An 11,013-nucleotide genomic window follows, 5' to 3' on the forward strand; every position below is an offset into this window, starting at 1 on the left:
TCGCCATACAAATAAAATTGGACAAGTGATTTCGTAATGTAAACAATGCGTCCAATACGTGTCGTCCTTGCTTCTTACGTTTTTGTGTTCAGTGGTTGGGTATATGGTGAATGTGTTCTTGTATGAGAATGACTTCTTCTTTTTTCTTAGAAATTTCTTTCAAATATTAGGGTGGGTCTTCCAAGATGCAGCATCTTGCAAGCCGTAAAATACGGTAATACCCTCAATTCTATTCACGGTAAGAAAATTTCACAGATACGGTATCCCCTAGATATTTTAAGTAGGAAAGAGCATGGAGAAGGTATGTCTGCTATATCCTATTACTACATGTTTTAATGGGTTCGGTATATGGTAATTTCAATTTGCGGTAAGGTTTTCAGGAACGCATATGTACCGTATAACGAGGACTTAATGTATATGATAATATACTACATTTATGTGTCATATTTTTTTTTTCTATGCTCTTTGACCTCTGCAGTGAAATGCACTATTGTGTACACTGTACTGTGCAGCAAAACCCGTAACTGGTCATTTATCATAAGTTACTCATTATTATAATCCTATATCCCATCTAGTATAAGATAACCTGGTAGTGGTCGTATTCAATTAACAATATAAATCTTACCTGGATGCATGGGCTTATGTTACATAACACAAATTACACAAGCCACTACACCACACCTGCATCTCTTTGTGTCATATCGTGACATGTCATGACACATCATGAAACATGATATATGACACAACCCTCAAACTATTCTTTCTCCAACCCTTCATCCACTCACTCCCTCTTTTATATATATATAAAGTAGAGGTGACAATAAATGTCTATTGATAATTCAGTTGTTTTTTCTCCTTCCTCTGACAAGGCAGATTTTTTTTCCTCACTCTGTAGTGCTTGGCAAGGATTTCTTGTTAAATGCTGGAGTACCGAAGGGAGATATGATATTTCCAAAATATAGCCTGTCTAAATTCTTGCAATTGTCCCATTTTCCCCATCCTAAAATATTCAATAGTTCTGCATGGTTTTTGTGAACTTTTGTGAGCAGTTTGTCATGGTTATCATCTGACATTTTGTCTGCTACTGGGCAACCACTTGCAAGCATTTCGTCATTGGTGTTGCCATTGCCGTTGATGAGATTTCAGGCCCAGTTCTACTGTTAATTCAGTGCTCCACAGGGCCGTCAAACTTGTATCAATGTTAGCACTGAAAATTGTCCTGATTGTACATGTTTTCATCCTCATAAGATTTAATGAATAAGTGAGTTTCCAATGATTTCTTAAAGGTTTCCAAATTGGCACTATTCTTAACACTCAGATAAGCCATTTTAGACCTGTGGGGCATTCTTTTCAAATGCTCTAAAGATCAATTCAATGTTAACTCTAGGCTCATGAAGTCTGTGATGTCTTTCACTGTGTCTCAGTGTCGTAGCAATACTGTTTCATGAGTCAGGACACATATTTTGTAGACCAAGAGTGACTTGATCGGTAGCCAATGCAGATTTATAGTATAAATGTTCCTTTTGGGTTGTGGCAGACATTTTATTAGCCGTGCAGCTCTGCTCATAAGTTGTAGTTTCTTTATGAGGTAGTTTGAGAACCCATAATACAATTAGTTACAGTTGCCAAGTTTCTGATTACATGATTATGGGCAAGCATCTTCATGGTCCTATCCAGGTATTTCCTGGCAAATGCCAAGTTTCTTACATGGTACCCTGTTTTTTAATTTGATAATTGAATGAAACATTACAGTCAATTACCGCTCCTAAATACTTTACTGCTTTTGTAGTAGGGTGGCAAATAAAAGTCTCACTACATGTAAGAAAATATATTAAATCACAAATTCACCAAAGCACTGTAATCGAGAAATGCGTGCATACAGTTTGGAGACAAAGTTACAACTGGACGCCAAGCCTTGGCTTCGCAGAAAACATAGTTCACTTGGTTCTCTTCACAGAAGGTACACAGATTGTAATAAATTAATACAATTTAGTAAATTAATGTGATGTGAATGTAGTGTCTGATACGTGGACAGGGATGGGCAGTTGGCACTCCTGGTGTGTGTGTGTGGGGGGGGTTCAAAGGGTGCAAGTGTTGGTAACCCCAGAGGGGGAAATGCCTGCGCATCGGCGTGGGTCCGCAATATCAAGCAAGGACTGCAGGTGTGTGAGTGTGAGTGTAAGGGAGGGAGACCCACCAAGGAAGGGAGAGGCTAGTATTAGAAGTTAGGAGGTAGGGAAATAATTAGCTTAGAGACAGTGCTGTGTGCGTTCCGAGGAGGAGTAAGGACTCACCTAGAAGCAACCGAAGGTCCTGCAAAGTAGGTGAGTACTAAAAGCTATTTAGGCACCGCCGAGATTACCGCACCCAAGAGCACCGAGGAGCCATTCAAGATGAACAGTATCAACCCAAGGCCGTTTGACGGCAATGGAGACGTCGCCGTGTGACTTACAAAGGCGGAGTTGGTCGCGGAGCTAACGGGAGTAAAGGACGTGACAAGTTATATTGCTCTAAATTTGGAGAATGACGCGTTAGCCGTTTACCTGGAAATGACCGAAGATCGAAAGGATGCGACAAAGTTGAAGGAAAGGCTACAGGAGGTTTTCGGTGAGAGCCCTTTAGATGCGTTCTGTCAGCTACAGCGAATGCGGTGGGCAGGTGAACAGGTCGACGTGTTCGCCAATGACATCAGAAGATTGGCGGGCCTGGCTACTCGCGAGAGCAACAGCTTGGAGACAGTAAGAATGGGTTTCCGGATCGCATATCGGCTGGGCTGCAGGAATTGAATAATGCTGCAAAGGCGAACATGGACGAACTGATAGCCCGCGCCAGGCTCCTGACTAGGGCTAAGGATGGAGGGCCGGTTGGAACTGTGACTAGAGAATGGTCATGGAAGAGGACGCACGCCGCGGCGGGAGAAGGAACACAGACTGGGGCGGCGGGCCTTCAGAGGAGGCGGCAGTGAGAGAAAGGAAAACGGGTGAGCCCAGGGGTGACAACAGCGGATGGCGGAGGCTGTCTCGGATCCGTTGTTACGAGTGTCGGCAACTAGGTCACCTCGCAAGGGACTGTACAAAAGTATGCGGTATAGTGTAATTGGCACAGGGCTAATGCAAACTAGTGCAAGGGTGGAGTGTTGCGTGCGTGCTCTGACCAACAGCGACGCCCCAGGACATACCCTTACATACATCCAACAAACACTCCCTTCTCTTCTGTGCTTACAGCATCTAGCACCTTCGCTCACGGGCAGTTACTCTGTAGACCCCTTAGGTACAGGTCGTGCCTCCCCTCTATACTCATAACCTACTGATTAATAAACCCACGAACCGTGCAACCTGTTTCACTGCTGCCCCTGCAACAATGCTAGCAAACATGGCGCAGTGAGGCCTGCGAGCCTTGCCAGGTGCTGCGCCCCAACCAGCAGCGAGAACCCCTGCTGTGCGACGACCATCCCACCTGGCCCTTCGAGTCCGTATCTGCCGACTTCTTCCACGTCGCAGGAAAGTCATTCCTGGTTATAGCGGACAGGCTCTCGGGTTGGCCCGTCATCGTGCCCTGCGGCGTGGACACGACGGCTACCAGAGTCATCCGGAAGTTCTGCTGCTACTTCCGGGAGGTCGGCGTCCCCCTCCGCCTTCGCATCGATGGTGGCCTCCCATTTACTAGCACCGAGTTCAACCGCTTCACGGAACGCTGGGTCGTCCACTATTTAGTCACCTCCCCAGTCTAATGGGCACGCCGAAGCCGCGGTCAAGGCATCTAAGCACTTCATCCTTAAGACCGCACCGACCGGCAACATCGACTGCGGTCTCCTTGAATTACGTAACACCCCGTCCCTGGTCGGCCGCTCACCTGCCCAGATCCTATTTGCGCGCCCCCTCCGCACATGCGACCCGGCCCACCATGAGTCCTCATCTGAATGGCAAGATCGCTCTGAAGAATGCGATCGCAAGGCCGCAGTTTGGGCCACCCAGGAGCTTCGGCGGTACAACGAGAACGCCCGGCCCCTCCCCGCCCTGGGCGTCGGCCAGCGCGTGCGGATTCAGGACCGGACGTCCCTCCGGTGGGACAAGGTCGGCGTGGTCATGGGCCGCGGCAGGTCCAGGGACTACGAAATTTGCCTCCCGAGCGGGAGAATCTGGTGGTGCAATCAGCGACACCTCCGTCCAATGGTCCCGCCCTCCGGCGCCGCCGCCACTGTCACGCCTCATCCCTCGCCGGTGGACCCGCGGTCCTCGCGCTCGCCCCCCCCCCCGCCCGTCACCTCTGCGAGCGGTGTGTGTGTGTGGGGGGGTATAGTGTAACTGGCATAAGACTAATGCAAACTAGTGCAAGGGTGGAGTGCTGCGTGCTCTGACCAACAGCTACGCCCCAGGACAAATACCCTTTCATACATCCAACAAAGACTCCTTCCTCTTCTGTGTGCTTACAGTATCTAGCACCTTCCCCCACGGGCAGTTACTTTGTAGACCTCTTAGGTACAGGTGCCTCCTCTGTACTCGTAACCTACCGATTAATAAACCCACGAACCGTGCAACCTGTTTCACTGCTACCCCTGCAACAATGTTTGCAAACAAGGTAGAGCTCGTCTGTTACGCATACAGTCAGCCAGGACATATGGCTCGACACTGCGATCAGGGAAACGGAGAATCGGCGGTCAGTAGGCAAGAGGCCGCCGAGGAAATGTAAGGACACCGTTCAGCCGTATGGAGCGTGGCAGCGAAAAAATGACCACCACCATATCAACGTATCAGAGTTGGACGCGGTCATAAGAGGAGTAAATTTTGCCCTGAAATGGGAACTGCGCGAGATCGAAATCAGAACTGACTCAGCCACTGTAGCGGGTTGGATGAACTTAGTGCTGACGGCTGTGAAGAGAGTACGCACGCAGGGGGCTGCAGAGATCCTTGTGAAGCGCCGTCTTGGGATCCTGAGGGAGTTAATCGACGAGTTCAGCATGAAGATAAGAGTGAGCGAGGTGCTGTTGGAGATGAACAAAGCGGATGCGCTAACCAGAGTGAAGAAAAGCTGGCTGAAAGTGAAGGAGGAACTTGAAGTGTGCGCTGCAGGGTCCCTTCGTGCGAAAGAGTCTCACAAAGCTCATCACCTAGGAGTCGATAGGTCATTGTTCCTGGCAAGGAAGGTTGACCCGAATATATCGAGGGAAGAGGTACGGCAGGCGGTGATAGCGTGCGCCCGATGTCAGTCCATAGACCCCACCCCCAGATCGCACTCGGCGGGGGAATTTAGTGTGGGAGAAAACTGGAGGCGGCTGCCGATTTATGTAACCCACTATCGGGGGGCCAGGTACCTGTCGATGGTCGATTGCAGGCCAGGACACTTCGCTGTCTGGCGAGAGCTGAAGGCGGAGACTGGAGAAGAGATTGCACGGGTGATGAATGAGATATTTTTGGAGCGGGGCCCAGTGGATGAAGTCCTGGTGGATACCGGCACAGCGTTTCGGTCGGAGGGGCTGAAAGGCATGTTGGACAAGTGGAACACTAGACACTTCTTCCGGGCAGTTTACCGACCAAGCGGAAATGGGATAGTAGAACGACACTGTCGTACGATTAAGTCTATAGCCGAGAAGGCGCGAGTACTACCGACGGAGGCAGTTTTTTGGTATAATATGTCCCCAGGTTAGGCCAAGATGACGGCTCGGTCCCGCAAAGAGCCGTGTTTAAATACGATTGGCGGCATCCCCAGAAGGGCCGGGACTACCAGCCAATGCTGATGAAGGCTCCACCTCAGTGCAGGTGGGGGAGGAAGTATGGGCGAGGCCAAAGGATAGGAAGTGCACGTCACAGTGGACGAGAGGGATATTGACGGAGGTGAATTCGCGGAACAACGTCTCCGTCGAGGGAGTGCCACGGCATATCTTGGATGTTCGGCACGTGATGAGTGAAGAAGATGAGGAAGAGAGTCACGGAGTGACGGTGAATGAGGGGGTGGTGTCACGGAGACCCCCGCCGTGACAGGCGTCCCCCACACTGGCTACAGGACTACGAAGTAGGAGATGAAGGAGACGAAGAGTAGGTTGATCTCGAGATCAAGGGAGGGGTTGTGTGAATGTAGTGTATGTGACGCGGACGAGGACGGGCAGTTAGCACCCCCGGTGTGTGTGTGGGGAGGTGGGGGGCAAAGGGCGCGAGCGTTGGTAACCCCAGAGGGGGGAATGCCTGCGCGTCAGCGTGGGTCCGCAGTATCAAGCAAGGACTGCGGGCGTGTGGAGGTGCGAGTGTGAGTGTAAGGGAGGGAGACCCACCAAGGAAGGGAGAGGCTAGTATTAGAAGTTAGGAAATAGGGAAATAATTAGCTTAGAGACAGTGCTGTGTGCGTTCCGAGGAGTAAGGACTGACCCGAAGATCCCGCAAAGCAGGTGAGTACTACAAATGTGATGAACGTGGTACGGATATGGGTGTGCTATTGGCACTCCCGGCACGGGGTCAAAGGTCACTGTGTACAAAGGAGGGCGTACGGGCCGTTGGCTGATGCGTATGGGCAGTGCGTATGTGGAGCGAACGGTGAGAAGGTGCGAGTGATACAAGTGCATTGGAAGAGAAACACAGACAAACCTTAGCTAGAGTAGGATTGGTAGGCAATACGAGTGAAAGAGAAACTAACGACAAGAGTCTTCGTTAGCGAAGAAACAGAAATCAGAAGAACTAGGAAATAACGTGGATAAGGTAAGTGAAACGTCGCTCCGTGAACACAGAAATAGGAAATAGATGTCACAACTTTGGCGTTGTGACATACTGCCCAGTGCTTCCCATTTTCTTTCGTCTCTCTTTTAAGCCCCTTTGGCTATTACTTTACCTTCGCTCTATGGAAGCGCTGGAAGTCTTAAGGCCTCTAGTAACTACTTCTTGGCATTTTTGCTCTCCCTTCTCCCCAGCAATTGTCGTGAGAGTTTAGCTCTAATTGGTTGCAGTTCGTTATCGAGTCTAAGTACCTTCTATTTTACTTGGGAATCTCCCCCCCTCCCCCGACTTCCAAGATGTCTTCGTAGGCTCATGATCGAAGTAATCACAGGTGCTGTAATGTTAGAATTGAAATATCTCAACTTCTCAATTAGTTTTAACTAATTCACCATATTACATGTTTGTATCCTTGTACTTTGTGATTATAATTGATGCATTCTACCTATGTATTACCATTTGATCTCATTGTTTTGGTTGGAGGGTCCGCTGCGTTACATAACCCCCCCCCCCACCTGCGTACTTGCCGATTCTCGTCTAGGCTAGTTTAAATTAGGCTAGTTAGGATCGTGTGTCCCTTTCTCGTAACTGGCGACTACCTCACAAGACTATTAGAACTACCTCAACTTCTGCCTCGTCATCACACCACATTTCTCATGCAAATTAGCAACTGGAAATTCGCCCGCCAAAACCAGGGCATCGGTCTCTGTAGTTGGCATTGGACGTCCTTCCCGTCTTAGAATGTAATTAAGGAACGAGAATGTGACTGTTTTGTTCGAACACAGAGGAGTACGAGTGAATTACCGGACAACTAAAGTGAAGTGTGGAATTAAAGTTTCTCAAAGTGACTGTGTCTCGTCTCCAGGATGGCCCTCGTTGATAGCACGCGATCTCCAGCCATTCTCGACAAAGGGAATTTCGAATCCTAAGACATCCCCACATCAGTTGATGGATCACGACGAATTCCTACGGAACCCAAAAGAGTGTTTAATCGGACGAGCGCGGTTGGTCACTACGGCGGTCCGAGTTCGAATCCTGCCCAGGGCTGAAATAATTTCAGTATCGCTGCGCTTCGAGTCGTTACTCCAACTCTCGTGGGCGGAGAGTTGGGTGTGTGTGTGCGTGTAAGGTCACAGCATTACCCATAGATCGGTCATACAAGCTTTGAGCTCTCTTCCGGGAGGGAAATAGCTGTCGATCACGAGTCCAATCCGTGATCCAAAGTCCAAGGACGAGAGAGTCAACAAAGGATCGACTCCAGGTGGCCGGTGAGGCGGCCCGCGAAGGATGACTTGGACCCCTACGATTCTCGCCAACGCTTGGGAGACATCCTATTTATGTGAATGCATTTTTCCTTTAGAAGAATCTACCTACTAGCGCTACACCACATCAGGAAAGGAGCGAGGTATTCGTGTCATTTCAGTTTAGGGGCTAGAGCGCGCAGGGTTAGGATAGGATAGGATATGTCCAACCACATACGTACGTATTTCGCCCAGCTAGTTGATAAATGAATCATTGTGAAATACATTCATGCTATAGTATACATCTATTGAAGACAAAACTTGTTGAATATATATTGCATGCTGCTGATTGTGGAGACATCTTAATCATAATAAAATAAATGTGGTAAGTTCTGTTTAATTAGCCCTAGGACTGCGATTTACACGAGTTTGCTTTCCCCTTCTCCCCCACTCCTTTGAGAAAAAATTCTCTGGTCCTTCGAAATTACACGCTCAGCGTCCTAAATTTCCTGGACCTTGGCTCCCAACTGTAGCTACTGTATCTTCCTTCACCAATTTCCCAATGTATGAGAATTCTCATGTCCCTCTACCACCCCTTTCTTCTTTCACTGTCCTGGGATTTCGGGACAATATAAATAGATACAGAAAAAAGAAAAGAAAAAGAGAAAGTAGAAATGAAAAATAGAGAAGTATGTAGATAAAACACTGGGAAATAAGAAACTTATCCGAACGTTTACGTCTATTTAAGATGAAAACGTTCGGACCACGTTTCTTATTTCCCAGTGTTTTTTTTCTGCAAATTATTTTCACGTGTGCCTTGTGAATTACTGAAAAATAAAGAAATATATATTAGAAATAAAAAATAGGAGTAAGAAATAGAGAACCATAAAAAATAGAAAGTAGTAAACACTTGCCCATTCACCACATTTGTTTACATATGACGTAATTGACGGTAAATATTTGAATTGTACTTTTGTAGATTTTGTTGAGTATTTTCCTTTTCTATGTCTTGTACTAGCCAAAGACGTGTGCCTAGTGTTTGAATTCGTAAGTTCAGTTAAATAGTACTAAGGTAGTATTTGACGATCAAGCAAACCTTCAATCTGTTTTATCAACGACCAGTCTTAGTTGAGTGTTCGAATAGGCAGGTCTTTCATAAAGTGTTGCGTAATGGTTTCCAATACAGATGTGGCTTTTCTAGTTTTGACTCTAGTTGTCCTCAAGCGGAAAAAAAACAAGAAAAGAGGAAACGACGCTGGTCTAAGGAGTGGTACAAAATGAGAAACCGCTTCACTCATGAGCATTTACTCAACGTTCTGAGCGAAAAGGAACCAGAAGACTATAAGAACTTTATTAGAATGGATCAAGAGAGCTTTGATTTTTTGCTGAATTTAGTACGTTCCAAGATAGAGAAAGTGGATACAAATATGCGTGAAGCAATTCCTGCAACTCAGAGACTTTCCATTACATTGGGGTACCTAGCATCTGGCATGATTTGGAAGATCTGAAATTCATGTGCGCCATTGCTCCCCAGGCACTTGAAGGCATCATAATGGAAACTTGCTCAGCAATTATAGAGGCATTAAAACATAACATACAGGTATGTATTTATTATATCATTATTTCTTGCACAGTCTACTACAAATATTCATTGACGGTTATTTCCCAAAATGAAATCATAAAATAAGTTTTGTTAAAATAACATATTCCATTAATTATAAGTGAATTCCTTGTACATTTCATTGGAAAAAAATTAAAGTAAAAAATATATTCCATTTCTTATAAGTGACTTCCTTGTATTATCATCCTTGTACAGTACATTCAATTGCAAACATACAAAAAATGAATGAAATAAAAATATAAAAAAATATATTTCACAAAAATATATTACAAAATCTCACAATGGACGTACATTTCACATTGCGGTAAATTACGAAGTATAATAACCCGCAGCATTATCTGATTTTTTCTCGCTTGGTTGTTGGTATGATGAATTGTGGCATACGTCAGTTGGAAGAGGAGTGGAAGCCCGAATGTCGTTGGGGTTATAGTGTTGCCAATTATATCCCAGATAATCCGAGTTTGACGATGTTGATGGAGTTGGAGAGGGTGGCCAATGTTGGGACGTTTGGAAACGCACTCCTTCCCTAGTCAAATTGCCCATTTCTGCTTCAAACAGTGTATCGTTAATTATTTTCTCTGCAAAGCGCCTTTGCTCTGCAGTTAACTTCTTTAATTTAAAAGCCCAACTCTTAGCTATTACATCTTCTTCTGTTTCGGGTCGCTTAAAAAATTCAGTAGCTAATCCTACAAGTTGTTCAGTGGAATCTGTAGCCTTTCTTTTCTCCTGTGGAGGGACTGCTCTTGATACAGGTAGTACAGACTCTTCACATTGGGGGTTCTCATCAGGCAACGGTAACTGTAACATAAAAAGAAGAAATTAACGAAAAGGGTGGAGATTGTATTTTATATTTATATAATTTGTAACATTTACATTATTAGGTATTGAATAGGTAGAACTACGCATTCGCCCATAGTCCAGCAAATATATGCTCTGGAAAGCCATTCACAAACACCATCCTAACGAGTTTATCCAAGCCTTCACCCGTGAATATAGACAGCCCAGCTAGTTCTCTAATTTCGTTGGCAAAAACATCAACCTGTTCGGCAGCCCAGCGCATTCTTTGGAGCCAATTAAATGATTCGAATGGACTCTCGCCAAAAGCCTCTTGTAATCTTTTCATTACCTTCCCCACATCCACTTAATCTACAGCTGCAACTTCCAGGTAGATGACCAACACGTGATTATCTAGGTTAAAGGCAATATAGCTTGTGATGTCCGTGACCCCTGTAAATTTAACGATTAATTCCACCTTTTTGACCCACTCGACAATGTCTCTATTGCCGTCAAATGGCCTTCGGGTGATATTTTTCATCTTGAATGGCTCCTTTGTGCTCCTTGTCTTTGTCATCTTTGGCTCCTAGATAGCTTGTTGGTAATTGTCGATCACTTAACAGGTTTCTGTAGAAACCCTGTTCCTTCGGTTGCTCCTGCTTCACTCTTTAATCCTCCT

General features: G+C 46.1%; 1 protein-coding gene across 3 annotated transcripts in view; it reads right to left on the reverse strand.

Annotated features, from left to right (window-relative positions):
- Positions 1–9,573: 9,573 nt before the first annotated feature.
- Positions 9,574–11,013, reverse strand: part of LOC143040158 (uncharacterized) — a 10,690-nt gene continuing 9,250 nt past the window's right edge. For 2 of the 3 annotated variants that reach the window (XM_076210829.1, XM_076210828.1), the window contains exon 2: positions 9,574–10,358. In XM_076210829.1, the coding sequence (XP_076066944.1) occupies positions 9,870–10,358 (489 nt within the window). In that variant the 3' untranslated portion in view covers positions 9,574–9,869. The remainder of the gene's footprint in view (positions 10,359–11,013) is intronic. The other variant, XM_076210827.1, reaches the window with a different exon arrangement.

The sequence above is a fragment of the Oratosquilla oratoria genome, chromosome 28, assembly GCF_046742065.1.
Source record: "Oratosquilla oratoria isolate Oo_2021 chromosome 28, ASM4674206v1, whole genome shotgun sequence".
Lineage (NCBI taxonomy): Eukaryota > Metazoa > Arthropoda > Malacostraca > Stomatopoda > Squillidae > Oratosquilla > Oratosquilla oratoria.